At 41.4% G+C, this 21,933-nt stretch overlaps 1 protein-coding gene across 1 annotated transcript in view; it reads left to right on the top strand.

The window, feature by feature from the left end:
- The window catches only part of TIMM50 (translocase of inner mitochondrial membrane 50), a 1,096,571-nt gene that overhangs the window by 676,749 nt on the left and 397,889 nt on the right, over positions 1 to 21,933 (top strand). The window contains exon 6 of the mRNA XM_044062888.1: positions 9,902 to 10,021. Coding sequence (XP_043918823.1) covers positions 9,902 to 10,021 — 120 coding nt within the window. The remainder of the gene's footprint in view (positions 1 to 9,901; positions 10,022 to 21,933) is intronic.

Below are 21,933 nucleotides of genomic sequence, written 5' to 3'. Positions count from 1 at the left end.
ATTCCATATGCAAGATTGCATATGAAGAAACTTCAATGGTACTTAAAAAGTCTCTGGTGTCAACATTCTCAGGACCTGGAAACAGTGATTCTTATCATTCCTTGCGAGCAGAGTTCCTTTGGTGGGCAGGGGCTTGCAACCGCAACAAGGGACTCCCTTTCACGCAACCCCACCACCACCCAAACCCTGACAACAGACTCATCAGACTGTGCATGGGGGTCTCACATGGCAGGCAAATGCATTCAAGGCGAGTGGAGCCCAGGACAAATTCACCTGCATATCAATCAAAAAGAAATGTTAGCTGTACAGAATGCACTGACAGCCTTCAAATACCTTATCCTGCCAGGCAACTCTTGATAAAGACAGACAACACCGCAGTTATGTGGTACATAAACAAGCAGGGGGGAACTCATTCCTACCCACTCTGCAGGTTAGCCATGGCTCTGTGGAACACAGCCTTGAGCTATCAAGTGCACCTGCAAGCTCAATTCCTGCAAAATTCACTGGCAGATGACTTAAGCAGAAATCTAATGGACCCACACGAGTTGAAACTGGAACCCAACTCATTCAAACTTCTAATACACAGGTAGAGGACACCAGAAGTGGACCTCTTTGCTTCCCCACAAAACCATCAACTGAGCAAATTTTGCACCAGAATTCCCCACAGCCAAGCATGGAAAGTGGATGCCTTATCCTTTACATGGGAAAACCTCTCAATCTATGCCTTTTACCCCCTGCCCCTCCTTTCAAAAGTACTGCTCAAGATCAAACAGGACAGGCCAAGGACAATCCTTATTGCGCCAGACTGGCCACGCCAGCACTGGTACCCATTCCTACGCAGTCTGAAAGCAGTGCCACCCTGGCACCTACATCAGAACCCCCCTCTGCTGTCCCAGCAGGAGGGACAGATTTTGCATTCTCAGCTGCAAACCCTGAACCTGGCAGTCTGGCTTATTCCCTGGATACATCACCAGCAACCCTCAGCAAACAGGTGCTGGATATTATCTTTGAGGCCAGGAGGCCTAGTACTAGGAAATCCTATTCAGAAAAGTAGAACAGATACTGTTCTTGTAACCAGTCTCAAGGAAAGGACACAGCCGTGCCCACCTTACCTCAAATCCTAGATTATCTAGCAGAGCTGCTCCACAAAGGCCTATTCTTCTCATCAATTAAGATTCATGTCTGTGCCATCTCAGCTCATTACAATACTGAGCCACCCCTCTTCTCTCACCCTCTGATCAAACAGTTCCTGAGAGTAGCTAACAATTTAAGACCCCCAAGGAGAGATACTATTCCTGCCTGGGACCTTATCTTTGTACTAGAGAAGCTCACCCCCCCCCCCCCTTTTGAGCCTGCTGCTACAGCAGAGTTAAAATTCCTCTCATGGAAAACAGCTGTACTTCTAGCCATCGCTTCAGCAAGAAGAGTCTTGAGTTACAGGCCCTTATGACTGTGGAACCCTTCATTATCTTCCATGCAGACAGGGTTCCCCTCAGGACTAACCCATCATTTATGCCCAAGGTGGTATCCAGTGTTTCTTTAAACCAATCCATCCATTTACCAACCTTTTTTCCTAATCCTCAGAATAAAGGGGAAAGGATTCTGCACTCCTTGGACGTGCACAGACCACTCAGGTTCTACCTTGACAGGACTAAACCTTTCAGAAAATCTGACCAGCTGCTAGTCATATTTGCTACAGGGGCAGAGGGCAAGGCCATTTCAAAGCAAACCATTTCTAAATGGATAGCACGCTGCATCAATTTCTGCTACAAACACCATGGAAAACCTACCCCACAGGGGATCAGACCTCATTCCACTAGGGCTACCTCAACCTCTACAGCATTTCTCAGGGGAGTCCCTACCAGGGACATCCTGGAAGCTGCAACCTGGAGTTCTGTACACACCTTCACCAAGCATTACCACTTACCTATCTTTCCTAAATCCATAGCTGGATTTGCCACAGCAGTCTTACAAGGCCTGCTAGCCAGCCCTAATACTTCTTGACTGCCTCCACCCTTCCTCAGCTTTGGGAATCAATCCAAGTGTGATGACTGCAGCAGTGAAACATGAAGAACATAGTACAGTTGTGTACACTTACCATAAATGTACATGTTCGAGTGTATTCACTGTTGCAGTCCTGGTTACCTTCCCTCCAGCCCCCTGTCTCTTCTATACTTTCTACCTATCCTCTTTTTTGGACATATCTTATGGCAGTGGTATCTACTTTCTTCTGGAGGTGTTCCACACCATGTGATTGCTTCCTATTTGGGGGGCTCCTGAAATCTGGAGCAAGAAAAACTATGCAATGGTGTCGGTTGCATGTTTTGTACCCCTGACGACCTGACATCATGGAAGAGGTGACAGCATCTGACGCAGAAATCCCAAGACTCTGGTATTCGGGCCGACTGTGTGCAACCTGCAGGCAGATAACCCAAGTGTGATGACTGCAACAGTGAATACACTCGAGCATCTACATTTATGGCAAGTGTACACAACTGTACTTTCTCATAACCCCATTCTTACCTCACCAAGTTTGGTTCTCCCTTGCTCTGGCCTCTCCTCAAAAGACCCCTTCTTCTGCAGACCCTCTCTCTGCTAAGGCACTCATCTGGGTAGCTTCATGTAGACATACACTCTGTACATCTAAATGCATGATTCCTACTCTTCCAACAATAGCCAGGAACCAATCATTTCCAGCAGATGTTTTCAACTTCATTACAGCTTTTCACAAACCTTTAGGAAGAAAAATTTATAAAGGCAAATGGAAGAAGTTCTCACCTTGGGCCCAGAAAATATAGTGGTGATCCTACATCAGACACTGTGACCAGTGTATTGACCTTCTTAACTGGATTGTTCAGCAGAGGAGCCAGGTATTCATCTGTTAAAGTTAATTTAGAAGCTTTCAAGACTTAGCACGACGGATGTCAAACATTGTGTTTAGCATCCAACAAGACCTGTAAAGCTTTCATTAAAGGAGTCTTTTACTCCACACCCCCACCGTTGGTAAAACTAGCTCCCGTTTGGGACTTGAAATGTATGCTGGAAATGTTGACTAAGCCACAGTCTGAACCATGTAACACAGTACATCTTATGTTTTTGTCATGGAAAATGGCCATTTTGGTGGCATCACATCTGCTAGAAAAAAGTTTTAATCTCCATGCACTTTCATCATAATATCTATATATTTTTCACGCAGACAGTCACACTTCTGACTTAACATTCCTTTATGCCCAAGGTGGCCATGCAAAGCAACTTTGACCAATATATAAATTTACCCTCTTTTTCTTCCTCTAAATGTTCCATTAAAGGAGGTTACCCAGCTGCATTGTCTCGATATTCACAAGCAACTTTGCTTTCATCTAGAAAGGCAAAGGATTTCAGGAAGGATGATCGGGTATTTGTGTCCTTTTCATCAGCTAGGAAATGAGGGAAGACATCCAAGAGTAACTTTCCTAAGTCATTAAATGATTGCATTTTGATTTTATAGGTTCATAGCTAAGAATTAGGTTAGCTGCCCTTGGGAGCAGTTTTGAGCCTAATTTCCCAGCCAAAGGGGAGAATCAAACCCTGTACCTGTGTTAGTGACATTAACCATTATACCAACCCCCTTTGCTACACAACTGCAGGTAAAACCTTGGCCATACAACCCACACCCATTTAGTTGGACCACAGGCCACAGCTAATGCCTTCTTAAATAACTTGTCCATCGAGAACATTACAGCTGCCACTACTTGGTCTTCCTTGCATACCTTTACCAAGCAGAGTACTCTTTAGAGCTTGGGCTTCTTTTCTGTTCTCAAAGACTTGCTGGCTTAGGCCACACTTTGTCAGCTGAGTACTCTGTCCAGTGGCTTCCAGTGTCCAGACACAACTAGAGGAATATGTAAGTAAATGCATCTTAGCTACTTTCTCATGGGCAGATTTGGAGCATAGACACACATGCAGTGGCCCTCCTAACAAATCCTGCTGTAGAACACCAGTCCAATTTCAGTTTTTAATTTAAATTGAAAAAAAAACACTACCACATTGCTGTTTCTTATGGGCTTCTTTACAGCTATTAAAGCCGTTCAAGTTTCACTTAGATTTTGAGTGTTGGAGATTTTAAGTCACTTCCACCTTTTTCCACTGTTTAGTCACATGCAGTAATTATGCAGTTATGCTGTGATACTGTTGACAGCAGTGGGCATTTGATGTGCTGGCTAGCAAGCCTGTAGATCCATATCTCCAACATAACTTTAAAAAGAAATTGTAATTTTATGTGGCCACTATGAACTTTTAAGGTCTAAATCATCATTGCCTGCAGTGTCTTGGGGAAGAGTATGACACCTGCTATTTTGCTGTAGAAATCTGGATTTTCATGCAAATGTGGAACAGCTGAGAAGTATGGTGAGGTTGCTAGTGGTTGAAGGGTAAACTTGAATGCTTAGATGATATATGCAGTTATGTAGTCAGTATTGTCACAACATGAACTGGCATCTGATGCATGCATCCTGAGCGCATGAGCTACCTTGAAAATATTCTGATTAGTGGAGTCCATGAACTCAGTCATTGGTCATTCACTGAAAGTCCCTCTTTCATTTGCAACCTGTATGTTGGAACATATCTGCTTTGTACAGGCCTTTACTTGTAGGGCAGCTTGATCATTCACAAAGACTGATGTGAAAATTCACCCGTGTTTACTGATAAGTGGTTTTGGAGTTGTTCATAAAGCAGTCCATTCACCACTTGTTTTTTTTAACCCTTGTGTCAAATCCTGGAGAGGTGTCTCTTCATTTGCCTGTATGTTGCTAACTTAGGTTCTACCTGATAAGGGTATCTGACTTCAAGAAGGTGGGCAGACCTTTCATCACTTTTGCTTTTGGTAGAAAGGCCTCTAGCCAGATGGCTTGCTAACTGCATCATTTTCTGTCTTCTGGTGGCTAAATGCTCATTGGCCATAGGAAAGACACCCCCTCCCCCCAGGTTGTTTAGCTGCTGCCACTGTCCGTTTCAAGAATGGGTCCTTTTGCAGCCTATTTTGCAGTGGCTACTTTATCATCGTTCTTAAATTCCCCAAACTGTACTCTTTGCACAGTGACAAAAATGTTTGGTACCTGGTTACTTAAGAACAAGTCGCCTTAGTGCTTAGCTTACTCTTTTTGTCTCTAGCTACTATCTCCATAGAAAATTATTGGATTTTTGCTTTACATTTTCCAAGCTGTCACTCTGTGCAAGGAACCTTTAGAATAATATGCGACAAATATGAGAGTACTCATCACATAACTTGAATTTTGAGATGCCTTGGGTACTTAAAACCCTTCTAACATCCCCAGTTTGTCGATGACCCCTTGACCCTTGTGTAGAGAACAGTAAGAGGGCAAGATTATAATTTTAAATGTCTTATTATTATTGTTAATTTATGTTAGGTGTGCTTGCTTAGTTTCCATGAATATCAGAAATGGGGTTCAAGGGGTTAGGTGTGCCTTCCTAGTCCCGGTGCACGATGCTATGGCAAGGGTTGATGGGAGTTGTATGTGCTCTCAGGTACTGGAGACTAGAGGCTGTAAGAAATGTAAAAAAGAAATAACAGCTGTCACCCAATGCAGGAAGCCATCTTGAAGATCAGCTGATATGGTAAACATGTTATTTCCTTGTTAACTGACACAAGACATTGTGCATATGAATAACTCAGTGCATATATATATGAAGTGACTACAGCTCAGAAAAGCCAATATAAAGAAGAGTTTGGTGTTTTGACATTTTTTACATAAAACCTGTGGTGATGTACAATGAGAAGTGCTTTTGTATTTTTTAACATTTGAGAGAGTACATTTTCACAATTGGAAAAAAAAAGTTTGTATTATGCAACAGTAAAGGCAGTGTATTCGTGATGTATTTTAAAAAACGTGAACCTTGGCACAACAAAGACCTATGGGTAAGTCCCACATATCTATAGCTGAGTCAACAGCAGTAAATTGTTGCTTGAACTTTGTGAGTGCATGAAAACTTTCCAGATCTGACCATGGTAGTGTTCTGGAAAAGTCAAACCAAAGGGCTGCAGTTTTTGTAAAATTACCCAGCTTTAAAGTGAGGTGGTTTGTTTAACAGGCTTGTTTAGTTTCCTACCTTGTGGTTACCTGGGAATACATTTTTTTTACATGCTTGCTTGTTTACTGTAATTGTCATGTGGAGGGGAAGCCATGAAGACTCTATAGAATGTTCCCCCTTATTGATGTTAAGATGTGAACTGGTATAGAAAAGCATAAAGTATGGTATCATGCATAACATGATAGGCAGCTACGTTCCATGTGTAGGTTTACAGTATGGAGGAAGTTATGAAGTCTTGGCATTTGGGTAGCTTTTTTTTTAATTTTTTATTTCTCATCTCTGTTTATCATTCCTCTTTTTCATAACCAGCTAGAAGTCTAGTTTCATTTACATAGAGCCTGTCAGATAATAAAAAAAAATCTTGCACAGTATGCACATATCCCCTGGATGATTACTTAAGTGCATCTGTTTCATTAGCAGCTGTCTATTTTTTAAGTTTTATGCTGTCCAACGTTAAGTAAAGTAAGTGTGCAAGAACATACAAAGTTGGGGATTTTTCCTACTGACACTTGGTTTTGGGGGCATTTCTGTGCTTATTTAGTACTGGGATGTCTTTTAGAGCATGTTGGGGCTTAAGGGTAGATGCTGTGTTGGTATACAGATTCCACACGCGACTTTCATATTCACTATGTATTTTGTATAGCTCTTGAACAAATTGTACTGTGTGTTTTGTATAGCTCTTGAACAAATTGTACTGTGTTTTGTAAAGCTCTTGAACAAATTACAAAAGAGTTTAGGGTCTGTCAGGAATTAACCCCTAAAACTTTGAGAAGCAGGCATTCCTTACAAAACTTCTTGGCCCAGAATAAGCTTGAGGCTGCAGCCAGTCCACTATAATTTCAACTAGTTTATCCCCTGTCTGTGACATTTCTTTGGGAAAGACGGCTGAAAAGTACATTGGTGACATGACTCCAGAATCTGTTGTCTTGTCATGTCTTGGTGGCCTACATGCCCTGGTGAGAGGCTTTTGCAGCTCCCAGATTGTGAGTCTCAGGGTGCTGATACTTCCAATGAAGCCCCTTTGGAGGCCATCATTCCAGCACAAGCATGCCATTTTTCGGCTTCCAGAACAAAAATCTCATTGCAGACATCCATGGCCAAAGCACGCTTTATAATTTTTGAAGTGGAGGATGGGTACCCTACCATCTTAGAAAGGGGGGGTTGTAGCTGGCCACGAAAGGAAGTCTAAGGATCTCCAAAGTGGGTGTCTGAACTAAAAGGTCTCAGAAGCCGAGGCCACATATCACCTGCCACAGGTTTGCTGCAGATGTCCAACATTCAGCAGTCTGGCCGATCCTTGCTACCCAACTGCCTTAGGCTGCTTCTGAGCAGTAATCTTTAGCCAAGCTGTGATGCTTTTGTGTTTGGAGTTCAAAAAGAGGAAGCTATCTTCTCATAAGGTAAGGGATGACTACTGAGAGTGAGGAGGCAAAACTGGATTATTCTTTATAGATTTCCTTCACCCGAGGATAGAACATAGACCCAGAAGACACTGTTTCCACTACCTCACTAACAGTGGAAGTATCATGTGAATAATGCTGTTTGTAGGATGAATACTTCAGATGGGAATCCAACAGGGTTACCACCTTTCATTGTGGCTAAAACTCGACCAAGGCCACACCCCTCACACCTCCCATGACCCCACTCATCTCTTCCCCTCTCCTGCCCATTTTCCACCCATTTAGTGAGATTGCCATGTCTGATGTGGAGGAATACCCTCTGTTTCCATTTGTGATTTCTTCTTTCTGCCAATTTACTGGAAAAAAAAGGGCATAGTCAATACGCTGATTTAACAAACTCGGACAGTGTGTTTCTTTTTTTTTTGAAACAGAATACCAGTTTGTACAATGTTTTCCGGAGTACTGGACAATTTGTTTTATTTTCCAGATAGCCCAGAAAAAAAAAAAGGAGGATAGGTGTCAATGCTGGAAACCAAAGAGGAATCAAATAACCAGCAAAAATGCTCCTAAACATATGGCTATCCCTCCTGTTTTAGGGACTTTAGAGGATGCTTTCCTTACAGCATCTACTAAACTGGACGCCCAGCTGCCTACCCTTAAGAAACTTAACAGGTTGCATATGTTCCATGATTCCCACAAACACTATTTCAAATCAGCTGTGGTGTCTGTGGATCTGGAAGAAGGGGGTCTAAACTAGTACCCCCTTGTACTTTCCCAAATGACAAGAAAAGCAAAGTGCAAGGTTAGTACGAGAATAAAATGTACATGGCAGCCACTCAGGCCTTCAAGGCCATAAAATGTAAATTTTATGTAGCACAGTGCACTTTCTGTAATTCTTTATGGAGATATTCTCCCCATGTCATCCCTGAAAAGGGTCTCTCTAGAGCTCAGCCAACCTGACTTGTAAATAAACAAATACATTGTTCTCTCGAATCAAGTTGTTAAGACTGGGGATGTGTTCGACATTATTTAGTGGCTACAATGTAAAAAGATTTCCCAGAAAACCACACATTTTAAGAAGCACAAAGAAAACATATAGGCATTCTGCAAAATTCTAATCAGTTGAGAGATATGTGTTCCATTGCTAACACCTTTGTGCATCTTTTCCAGAGGTGCTGTCCTTCTGAGGTGCCATCCTACAGATAGAAGTTAAACTGAGATCTGATTCCTGATTTGGCTGTAACATAAGTACTTGCTAAAGAGCATACTGCACTCAAAAATATCAGAGGAATTTCCTCAGAATCTGGTCACATTGCCCCCACTCTGTAAATTCTGCCTTGGATCTTTCCTGGTAAGAGGCATTAGAACTAGTGGAATCAATACATTCAGCAAATGGTATGTAAAGGAGACAAAAGTGGCCAAATCGTTACAGCAAGGTTCTAGATAATCCGCAAAGTAACATGCTGCTGGAGTTTTCCATTTCACCTTGTTGTGTTTTAAAGGTTCTAGAATAGTTACTACATAAACCCATAGAAAGATCGATGCTTTCTGTCTTTATTTGCTGTTTTATTGTGATTGACTGTCTTCTTCTTTCGACTTTTCCTGGTTAGGGGTCGCCACAGCAGATCACCTGTCTGCTCATGATTGACAGTGGAGTTTTACATTGTCGAGTTGCCAGCCTGGCGCCCAACCTTCCACAGAAGGCACACACACGCACGCACTCACACCTAGGGCCAATTTAGAGTGTCCAATCCATCTACAGCATGTCTTTGGGATGTGAGAGGAAACCAGAGCACCCAGAAGAAACCCACATGACCACAGGGAGGACATGCAGACTCCGCACAGAAGGGACCTCAGCCAAGGATCGAACTGGAGAACGTCTTGCTGTGAGTCAGCAATGCTAACCACTGCACCACCATGGCCACCCATTGTGATTGACAGTCTCAAAGCATAAAACAGTTTGTGTTGTTGTATGAAGCAATTGTGAGCAAGATCTGCAGAAAATTAGCAAAACTGTAGGAGAAGTTGTAGAACCAGCAGTTCGGTGGTAGTCCATTCATGATGTATGGAAAATAATGAAGAGAGAGAACTTTTAAGAAGCAGCAGGATGAGGTCCCGGTATTAGGCACAGAAAATTCATAAGACATCAGTTTAGTTGGATTTTCTGAAGGACAATGCAGTCCTAAATTTAAAAGCAGACACTGAGTAATGTTTGTATAACTGTTTTACAATTCAAGTAAATAATTTTAGAAGTCACTTTTCAAGGTTTTGTTAAAGATGTATACCACTGTTTTTTTTTTTTTTTTCTTATTTATGACTTTCGTGTCATATTATTGCATCTCTGGTGTTGGCATATTGCAGCTGTTTATGATGCATATTTTTTTACTTTCCTTTTTACGTTCTTCTCTTTGTAGATGATAATAGAGCCTACTAGTACAAACCTGTTGCCAGACCCCTTAAAAGAGCCATACTATCAGCCTCCGTACACTCTTGTAATAGAACTGACAGATGTCCTACTTCATCCAGAGTGGTCGGTAAGTATTAATGTACTTTCTGAAACTTTTGGAAAGAGATAGACAGGTTGCTTTCATTTTTGTTTTGATCCATTGCTCATCTTTCTCAGATCCACAAACAGATGCATCTGTTTGTATTTTAGTGTCTGATGGTCTGACTGGGCATAAATAATTCTCTTTGGAGAACTGAGGAGAAAGACTTCAGCAGCTAATTCAGAGGGGAGATTTACAGGTATACCATTAGAAGGTTTTGAAAGTACATAGTCTGAAATAAGCAGTGCAGATGTAGTATTAAGAAATACAAACTATGGCTACAAAAAAAAAAGTTACACTACACGTGTGTAATTAATAAACATATCTGTAATGTAGTCTATGTAGCTGAACTGTGGTATAAAGCACAGCACTAGGACAAAATGAAACATTATGCACATTTTACTTTTTAGCTCACTGGGGGGTTACAGAATATGCATATTGCTAACATGTAAGTAGAACTATACATATGAAGGCACAAAGTAAGGAGGCATAGCTCAGAAGGCTACAAGTCAGGACAACATTTAAAACAAAGCAGAAAAATGGGATATAGATTCAAAAAGGTAGAAACCCTGAGTAGGGGAAGAAGCAAAAAGTGAAGAGGAATAACATGGAAGAAACCATGAAATAAAGGGGAATAGAAAGCTGTTAATCCTTTATATGAAAAATGCAAGTCGAGAAGGCAGAAAGTCCAGGTAATTTAACCCTCTTTGTAATCTACATAGCACTGCTATCAACATATCAGCTGGTAGTATAGTTGGAGTAGCAATCCGTGTATTAGAAAATAAAGTTATTAATTTCTTTTAAAAATCTGTAATTTTAGATGTTTTCACAATAGAAGGAAAAGAATTCTGGACTTCGTTAATATTTCTTTAAAAATATGTGCATTAAGTCACAACTAAAACAGTGACATGGGTACTTATACATTAATATAAAACAAAACAAACCATAGTAACATTTCTTTCATGCATTATACATTTCCTTTTTCACAGTTAGCATAAACTCTGACATTACATAAATTTCCTTCCCTTAAACCTTACTCCTTCTCCTGAACATTATTCTGCATGTAATGTTCCCAAAGATTACATTTACTGCTATATAATATGCTGTTTCCATTCTCTAAGGATCCCACCTTCAGTTATTTCACATTTTTTTACAATATTCTTATTCACTACTTCAGTTACAGTAATATTACATTTTGATTTCCAATTTCTAGTATTTGCTTTTTTTGGCAGCCAGTAGTATTAAACTTAGCAAGGCATTACTTTGTCTAGGCAGTTCCGAGTCTACTTCCCAGCTCAACAGAATCATTTCATCTTGAGTGTTGAGCCTTGGTCTAATTCAGCCTTTGCTGAACTTGAAGGAAAGTTTTGCAAATTACCAAAAATGTTAGCAATATGCCTGTAGGTTGTATTCCAACATAATCATTATAACTATCACATTACAAGTTGAATTATTTGCTATAACTAAGCAGTTACATTTTATGAAACCGTCAATAGAGAGCAGTTTCAAGTGACCAGTCTAAGCTGCCATGAAACCTTCACATTGTTTAGCTGTGTATCTGAATCTGTAATTGCCAGTAGGTCTACGGTTTGGTAAATCATTAATTGTTATTCATAATGGCCCTAAATCATTGCAGTTCACAGTACTGGAATTGTGCAGTGCAGAAAGTTTTTGCACAACTCTCACTTTCACCTCAGCATGGGTATTGAGTCTTGGTGTATTCAGCCTTTGCTGAACTTGCAGTAACTTCTACAAATTACAATAAATGTAACCAGCAAGTCCAACGTAATAATAATAATTTTCAAAGTACAAGTTTCATTTTTTGCTTAGACTTAAGTAGTTATATAATATTAAACTGTCATTGCAGAACAGTTGCTACCACTGTATGACTGAGTAACAAAGCTTAAACGCAGCAAATACACATTTCTTAACAAATATTTCAGGTATGACTGATCTGTCAGCAACAATATCTTTTCTGCAGCAGACTTGAAACATTTCATTTATAGTATTTTGAATAATGCATTAAAGCTGATTTTGATTTGTGCACAAGTATCACATGCGCGCATGCACGCACACGCTGTTGCATTTTGTAATATGGAGTGTTCGAAAGAGTGAACATTCTTTTTTTCATCTCTTTGCAGGCTTAAGATACTGGTGTGCTTAAGTTTTCTATTCCCTGTTGGAGTTGGCATATATAACTAGCAGTGGGTGTGGGGGTGCAGTGTTTTTATGTTTTTATTTTTTGTTTTGTGCTTTGATCTTTTTGGATTTTTTTTTTCATGTGAGTGTTTGCTTTTCCGTTAGGTCATTTTGTGTGTGTGTGTGTGTGTGTGTGTGTGTGTGTGTGTGTGTGTGTGTGTGTGTGTGTGTGGTGGCACGCGTGCGCCAACCAAGGCCGGTGTTAGCATTTTGGGGCCCCCAGCAAATGTCAAGTTGGGCACCCCCCTGAGCACTTCCTGTCTAAGTATCACACTGTCACTCTCAGACTTCCTAGCCATCCTTTTAGCTCATACTGCAAACTTTTAGTAGTAGTACACACAGACTGGCCTGTAGCTACAATGCTCTTACATTACAACAAGCTTATGTACCGCAGTATGTTGGCCTTTCTCACAAAGGGACAGCCACCTGTATACATGCCTGATGTGTGATTGTGAGGAAAGTAGGTGCGGTTGATAGCAGAGGCCATTATCAGTTTTATCCTAACAAGGTCATATTACAGCCCTGTTCAGGTTAAAGAGCATAATCAGAAAATTAAATAATTCTTATCTCCTCATTTTTGCCCAACCAGAAACCGCTTTTGTGGGGCTCCCACACAGTCAAGGATGAATAAGGGACCCCCCTCTGCATCCATTTATACAGTCTGGGGAGTGATGGTGCCACCAGATTTCTGGAAGATCTAAGTGTCTTAATGTTCTGTGATATATTTTATGCCTTACTTTTAAAATATAACTACTTGTTAGCTGCATTTTTTACTGATACCCAGCAGAAAAATATGTGTATCCCGGCATTATTGGATGGTGTGCACTGATACAAATCAGTGATTTTTTTTTTATACACACACATTCATAGGTTCATAGGTTTATACTAGGCTATCTGCCCTAAGGCATTTATAAGCCTAGCCCAAAGTTTTGTGGCTTACGCCACCCCTTATATGAAAAAAATACTGTGCCCATTAGTTTGTTGTGCCTCTGTCCAGCAGTGACACAGAGATGATTCCCGGGGTAAACCTACGATCTCCCATCCGCAGGTCAAGATTTCTCTTGAACAGAGCCAGCGAGGTGCTCTGCCTCACATGGACCGGGATTTTATTCCACAGCATAGGGAGTCTCTGAGTGATAAATCTATCCCTCCAGCACAACCTATTTATATCCGTGCTAAGGTTTAAGTCGCTTGCTCTAGTGATTCTGGTGGATTTGTTTTTTTTGAGGTGGAGCATGTCCATTAATTCCGGGTTGGACATAGCCTTGTATGTCAGGCAAAGGTCACCTCTGAGCAGACGGTATGCGACTGAATAGAGCTGGAGTTTCTTCAATCTGGCAACATATGACAGATTTTGGAGTCCCTTTTATCCTTTTGGTGAGGAACTTTTGGAGTCTCTCCAGTTGCTGCAGGTGTCGGGTGAGATACATCCCAAATGGGGAATTGTACTCGATCATTGGTCTGATAAGTGAAGAGTACAGGGGAACAATGACCTCACTAGATCTGGATGTGAATCCCTTCATGATCAGGTGGGCAGTGTAGAAGGTCTTTCTAACCACTTTAGCAACGTGAGTGTCAAAAGAAAGACCACTGTCAACCTGGGTCCCCAGGTCCCTGATAACCTCTTCTGTGCTTAGTGGATTGCCACCTATATGGTAGCTTGGAGTTACCTTGTTTTCCCCGAAGGGTATGACTATACATTTTTTGGCGTTTAACTTCAGGCCATGGCTCTGGCACCAGCTATCAGTTTATTCATGCATAAGTCACAGCAATACTAGTTTTGTACTTATTTCAGCAAATAACAGCACATTGTACAATACTGGTACTGCCACACCCGATCAGTGACTGCTGTTTAGCAGTCATCAAACAGCAGGAGTAAGTCACTTTATCTCATTGAGGAGTAAATGAATACCTGTCACTGTCCCTGATTTCACAGATATTCCTTGATTTTGCCTCATAATTTTGCTCTGTCCTTCATAAACAAAATAAATAAAGTTTTATTTGCAAGCAAATCATTTAAGATTACAATCAGTAAATCCAGACATCATAGTTTTGTACTTCTTATTGTCCAAAAAATGCAGGTAGATACAAAATGTGCTATTCTAGTAACTTTTTAAGCGAATTAGAGCAATATTTAAAATGTGATCCTCATTTTGAGCCTTTATTCTGCGATGATTTTTGGCACTGAGCAGAATTCTTCAGCAAAGACATTGAGAGTTACAGTATCTGGTGTTCTGGCAGCATTTATTAAACTCCCTGAAAGAGAAACCATCCCTGAAGATATCAGCAGCATTAGCTCTTCTGAAACTTTATGGTGTGCATTGAGATCGGTCACTCTGGCTGCTGATCTCTCTCTAGTACTAAGCTTATTCATGTTTATTATCAGTTTTATCCTAACAGGGTCATATCACAGCCCTGTTCAGATTAAACAGTACAAGCAAACATTAATACATTTTTTTCTCCTCATTTTTCCCCAACCAGCAGCAGCTTTTGTGGGGCCCCCACACAGTCAGGGATGATTAAGGGGCCCCCTGCAGCCACAGGTGTATTGTAGGTACCTACAACTAGCTATGATGTTAGTTTTAATGGAGAGCATGTTCACCAGCAGGGTTTAACTAAGCCAGGGGCATTATGTCAGTGGTAAAACATTTAATGGAATTGTGAAGCCTGTTACTATAACTAAAGATCTTTGACATTTGAGGGAGATATAAGTAAGAGTTATTATTACCCCCCCCCCCCATTTATTAAGCATGCAAGACTCCTGTATAGTTGTTGTTGGTTTAACAGACATGTTACAAAATATCAAGATAAGTTAACTTGCTGTGGTTGGGGCCCCCCAAGACCAGGGGGCCCCCAATGACCTCAGGGTTCGCTGGTGCCTAAGGCCGGCTATGGCGCCAACCAGTCTGAACACTACAGTTGAACATTGGTCCGAACTCCCTTTACTGAGCTGGTTTCTACTGGGCCTTTTACAGATAAGTGCTCCATTTAGGGTTCCTTCTTTTGTTGTTTACTTAGGGTTCATGTCATCCAGTAAGAGAAAATGTCAGTGTGGGAGGTAGCTTCCCACTACAGATCATCATGAGAAGTATTTATTCCGCCTAAGTATTTCACAGGATCATACTCTGTGTACCATGTGCCAGGTTTTATTGCTGAAAAATCTTCACAGACATCTGTCTTCTTTATCCATTTACCATAGGAAACAGTATCTCAAACTTTTGATGCAGGGGTACCATGGCCAAATCTACCCACACTGAAGTACAACCGCCTCTTAAAAAGAAGATTGAAAAGTCTTGACTTGACTCTGCTGCTTTCCTGCCTCCACCAGACATCTCTTTCAAGTTGGTTGGATACCCTCAACACTATCCTGTGCTGATAGCAGTTTCCTCTGCTGCGACCCTGTCAGAGACCAGTATTGAACCAGCTTTCACATCATTTAAGGTTGTGCGAAGGACCTGGGGGTTGCTTCCCCTGATTCTTGTTAGGGAAGCGGTTCCTGGTACCCTTATGGAGTCTAGGCATGGCTGTAAAGCTCCACAGTTGATCAAAGCTGACATTCCATTAAAGTAGAAGCAGAAATGAACATACTCCTCCTATTGCTGAGGAACCTCAGAGGGAATGGCGGTACTTTACCAAGGGTCTGTTCAATAGCCTGATGGCCTTGAGGCCCCATCAGGCGTTATCTGTTCCTGCTTCTCTGTGGTCTTCTACTCCAACAAAAGGACTAGGGAATCTGATTCATTGGATGAGGACTTGGATTCAGGAGATGAATCATTGGCCTACTCCTCACAAATTACCTCACCTTTGGACTATGGGTCTGAGGAAGAGGATTTCTCGAGTCCCCTGATTCTCCCTTTGAGGAGTTGTCCTTCAGTGGTTCGCATAATGGAACATTTTATGTGAGATTGCTGCCAGGCATCTGACATTCAAAAGCGGTATTATGAGCAGTTACAAATGGAATCTCCTAAACCTTTTGTTGTTACCACTGGTGTTGAATGCTTTGTTGGACACATTTGCAGCTACGTCCTTGGCTGCTCATTCTCAGTCTTTGTCTCCTAAGATGCCTGACCATTTTTATAAGGTGCCTGAGGCCCTCAAGTACCTTTTAGAAGTGTCCTCCTTCAGACTGTGCTGTGGTCCCTTTCTCTTAACAAGCCATCCTAGCTTTTATCATCTTCCATACTTCTCCCTTTTGATAAAGGCAGGTGGGTTATAGAGTGGCTGAGGAAAAAGGGGTTATACTTCTGCTACTCTGGCCTTCAGGGCCATAAATTATTATTATTAACTCATATGACACGTTATGTTTTCAGACCTTCCTGACTCTGAAGATGAGACTACTGATCTCTCTCTATTGACTTCTACTTCACAGGTAACCTGTTACTATGTTAAATGTAATTATGATGCAGCTGATGCATCTTCTAGAGCTGCTGCCCCAGGTTCAGTTGTGAGGAGGTCCTTTTGGCTTTGCCTCCATGCCTTACCTGCCAAACTTCTAGGTGCTCCTTTGGGCAATCAAAATCTCTTTAGTACTGCTGCTGCTGACTTGTTTATGACTCTGCAAGACAAAGGTAAAGGTATGTGGGATGTTAAACAAGTCTTGTTTTTCCAGTCCTCAAATTTCAGAAAAACTATTAGTGTCTGCTTTTGTTCTCAGGCAACCTTGTCTGACAGCTTTCCAAAGGGAAAAGGGCTCCCAAGCACATGTTATCTGATAAACCCACCCAGACTTCTAAAGCTCAAAAGCCCCCTTTTTGGGACAAATCTGCCTTTATCTAACACAGTTTCTCTCCCTCCATTTGGACAGATTTTCCTGTTTCTCAGGGTCTTTGGTCCTTTCTTAGTTGTATGAACTGCTTCATACTAGCCTTAGCATATTCTTCTGTTAAAGCTCATTTGTCTGCAGTCTGTCTCTGCCCTTTAACCACTATTGGCCAATCATTTTGCAGTCTAACAATTCCTTAAAGGAGTCCTTCATAACAGACCCTCAAGAAAACCTATTCCTCCATCCTGGGAACTTTTGTCCTTGAAAACCTGACTCAGCCTCCTTTTGAGCCCACCTCTTCTTTTTTGCAATACTACACCCGGAAGACTGCTTTGTTGCTTGCCCTTACTTCAGCCAAGAGAGTTTCTGAACTTCATGCTCTGATGGCAATTTCTGCCTTTCTGGTTTTTCAGAGGGACAGGGTGTCTCTGCTTAGTAATCCTTCTTTTATGCCCTGAGCTATCTAATTGGTCAGTGACTTGTCTCTTAATCAGTCTATCCAGCTTTGTTGCTTTTTTCCTTCTTGACAGTTTGCTAGTAACAAGATGTCTTCATACCTTAGATCTACATAGAGGGCTCAGGTATTATTTGCATAAGACAAAGGCTATCCACAAATCTGAGCAGCTTTTTGTTCTTTTCACACCAGGACATTTAGTTTGGTAGAGCTAAGCAAACAATCTCCTGGATTTCTAAGGCCCTCTCTTTTTGTTATTCTTTTCATGGTAAACTGCTTTCTTCTTCACTTAGAGGTCCTACTATGACGGCAGTAGCCTCTTTTGGAGCTCTCTTCAAAGATTTGGATACTAGATCCATTCTTGGAGCTGCTACTTGGTCCTCTGTCCACTAGACATTACAAGATTAATGTCATTTCCAGAGCCAGGGCTATCCTCCATGAGTTTGAGAAAGGCTCCTCTGTGCCTTCTCAAACATTTTTCTACATTAATGAATACTACAACAGTGATAAGGAAGGATGTAATACAGTTGTGTAAAATGTTACCATAACAGCAGCTGACTTTCTTTTCATTGTTGTAATATTCACTCATTCCCACCCTCCCTCCTACCCCCTTTCCTCTCTACTGTTGGGAATGCATTGCTGGCTGAGGGGTCTTTGCCTTCTTGCCCTTTTTCTCTTCCCTTAGTATTTCTGTCCAGATGTGCATGTTCTCCTGGATTTTCTCTAGTTCTCCTGGGGCACTTCGTTTCTGAGTATTGAATGTGCATGCATCACCTTTATGCCCTATACTTTGAAGTATGATGCTGGGAGTATGTAAAGGCTTTAGTATACTGGCTGGACGTTGGGCTGTCCTTAACAGGAGATCCCATATGTGGTGAATACTGCAACAGTGAAAAGGACGTCTACTGTTAGATAAGACTTTACACAACTGTACTTTCATAAAGTAAGAGCAGCTTGCCTGTGGCAAGCTGAATGCATTTGCACCTACAAGAGAGGATATACATGTGGCACGATGTTATGTAACTCAGTGAGGCTGAGCCACAGCTGCATAATGGCCCCAGCATACTTTTGACTTGCATCAAGCCACCATTTTAGTCTTTGCTGGGCTCTGCACTTCTGCAGCACTCTATGAAAAGAGTGATTGAAATAGTCATTTATAAGCAGCAGGTAAGCATAAATAACCAGGAAAAGGCACTTATCAGTGTAGTTAACTGTGATATCTGCAACAGTAGCCTATATTTACTGGCAAGACATTACAGTTAGTAGCTTTTTGATGGATTACAAGTAGTATGCTTGGAATTGTGTAAGGTACCATTTTCAGTCCTCTCTACACATGTCATGTGGCTTACTGCTGATGGTGACCACTGTAGTGGGTAGACTGTAGGAAAGCTGTGGTAATTAATTAAGTAATGGAATATATGATCTGTTGTGCATCCAACTGCAAAATCTCACAGTAAACATCTGTAGACATATGCATTGGTGTTGCAGCAGAGGAGTAGAAAACACAGTATGAAAAAAAAACAAAAATGAAAAGTACAACTCAAAAGCAGTGATGCATCCTGGATATCACCTTTTGTGTGTATTTGTCTAATGCAATAGCAGGAATGGGCCATGTTTTTGAATGTCATACCGGGTAGCAGGTGTCTCTCTGTTACTTTCATGACAATATGTGATTGCAGGTTACAATGTGATGTAACAGCAAGAAACAAGACCCAGGAAAGTCAGATGTAGCCCAGAGGAGAATTGCATCCTTATGGATGCACTAAGGACATATGGGAAATGCCTTTTTGAAAAAGGGGGCCAAAACAAGTAGAGAGAGCTAAGACTTGAAATGAAGTAGTGGATGACATTAATGCTGTGGGGGAAGAAGGAACTGCACTCTAGCACAGTGTAGGAAGTAAGCCAATGATAAGGTGGGACATGCCAGGACCAAAGTCAGGCAGAATACGGTTGTCTTTAGGAGCACTAGTGGTGGCACTTCAACAGCCCATCATGTAGGGTGGTGGTCTGGCATAATGATTAATGTCTTTGCGCGATATACACAAGGTACCGAGTTTGGGTTATTGGCTAGGCTTTAAAATGGCCCTTCAGGACAGTTAGCCTAGTATTCACCTATGAACCTTTTACAGTAGATGAGGAGTATGTTATCTCTGTAAGGGACAGTGACTTTGGTGCAGATGTGGAATGCTGCAAGAATCATCCAAGGCTGTGATTATACCAGTGCTTTCAGACCTACAAAAGCTTCAGTCAGTGTGGAAAGTTAGTGTGTAACTCACATTAAGCTGACATTTATTTTCCATGACACATGCCCAAATCACATTTACATGGCTCATTATCAGGTGTACCATGAATGTTAGAAGAGGCAGAAAAGGTACACACAATGCATGGTCTTTTAATATACATATATGTACAAATAATTCCACTTGTCACAGGTCACATTAATCAGTTCACGTATTTCTTCACTGGGTCAGCACCAAAGCAAAACTCATCTTGTGCCTTACGAGAGACCAGACTAAGAGCAGGATGGCTGTCAACAGTGACACCATCACCCTCTTTCCCAAGACACAACTTAAGGACACTGGCACACAATTACAAAGTGTACTGACTGGGCCACTACACTACAGCAGGTGGATATCTCCTTAGGCTGTAACATTGGTTCACCCACCCAGCAGATTGAGGGCATGTTATTATTGGGAGGGGGCATCATGCAGCTCACCACTGGCTTGTACTCGGACTGAACTCTGTGATGGAGAGACTTCCCTTTCAAAAGTAGCAATATCACACAAAGGTGCAGATGCATGTCACAGTTAGTCACAATACGCATTGGCTGTCCTGCACTATTTGTATTGTGACATATTTCAGGCTAAGCCTACTGTCACTGATAGACCAGTAGACACACTGGGAGTACTACAGGATATATGCAAAGCAATTTCACTAGTACATAGGAATGGTTGAGGCCAGGTACAGTGCCATGATTATTCTCATGCACAGTATGATTGCACACAGAGCATTAATATCATCGGCCTTTCACATACTATTAAAGGTTTCCCAGATACACATTTGGAGCACAGGTGAACATGGCAGGTGAAGCGTCTTCTTGCGTGGTGGACAACTAGGCCTCAATCCATGTGCACCTCAGGGAGGTGGTGCAGGCATTCAAAAGGATTCCACAAAGAAGAAAGCAGCTAGGCCTTGTCAGACTTTCAAACCACGTAGAACCTCTGAGGCCAAAGTTTAGGTACAGCAGCACAGGTAGGTCAGTGTCAAGGTTTCTCTGCATCCAGTCAGTCCCACCATTGGAGCAATTCAGTATCAAGCTCACATGCCTGCACTCGCTCTAGATTTATGGGTACCTCACCCACTCTTTCTGTAGGGGACATTGTGTATGACACCTTCCAAATATAAGTTACTGTTTTTAAATCGGTAAAAGGAAAACTGTACTCATCCAATAGTCCGTTTACACACAAGGCTACTGCAGCACTTCAGACCTGAGTATGAATAATGCAAAGCTGAGAATGCTGAAGGGAGAGAGAGAAAAAACATTTCTTCTTGTACAAGTTTGTGCTCCTTAACAGTGTGCATGCTGTGTTTTTGACAATGCAAGTTAAAATAACAGTGTAGTAAGCAGTGAACTTGTCACAACACCTGCTTTTCAACACTCAATCCAACAATATAACTAGCACTTTTACCACTTACCCCTCAGCACTGTACAAATGATGACTGATGGTATGACAAAGATTTCTATTGGTAAAAAAAGTAAGTCATTTCTGATATGCAATGTAAGTTGACCATGTACCTTGCAGCAAAGCCCAAAGGTAAGAGTGCATGCTGAGTAACTGTCTTTTCTCTTAGTATTAATAAATGAGAGTCATGGGCCATAGTTGTGTACTATACTCCACCTCTTTGCTTGCACGTCCGTATACCTTGCACAAGCCTGCCAGAGGGGTTGGAGTACTCCTCAGCAGCACCATAGGGGTTACAGACTGCTGTAATTACCTAGCAGATGAGTGGGTGATTGTGCACCTGGAAAGCAAGCCTGGGAGGGGACATGTAAGAAAAGGAGTGATTACCCAGTGGTGCATATAACCCTTTACAGATACCGAAACACTTATGGTTAGTTATATTAAATACTAGAGAAAGTAGGAAAGTAGTATGACAATAAAGGTGATGAGACATAGCAGGATTGTGCTACAAATTTCTGTCTCCTGTGCAACTACCTTTTACAGTTTTTGTGCTATTATGCACACTTGTTACTGTTTTATAAAATAATGATTACTGTCTTTTGACATTTACAGGTTTTATAACAGTCCTTTTACACAAGTATATTGAAATCCCATTTGGACTTTCCTGGTGCACAGAAACAATAAATAAAAAAAAATGGGCATATGCATGTGTGTATGTATGCCATTTAAACATCTTGAGATTAATTTCTGCTTAAATCCATGGTACCAAATGAGTGGTCAAGACTTTTTTTTTTGGCTCTCC

This window comes from Protopterus annectens, chromosome 1.part0 (genome assembly GCF_019279795.1).
Source record: "Protopterus annectens isolate FY-2018-M chromosome 1.part0, PAN1.0, whole genome shotgun sequence".
Classification (NCBI taxonomy): domain Eukaryota; kingdom Metazoa; phylum Chordata; order Ceratodontiformes; family Protopteridae; genus Protopterus; species Protopterus annectens.
The sequence above is the reverse complement of the archived record's forward strand: the minus strand, read 5'-3'. Positions and strand labels throughout refer to the sequence as shown.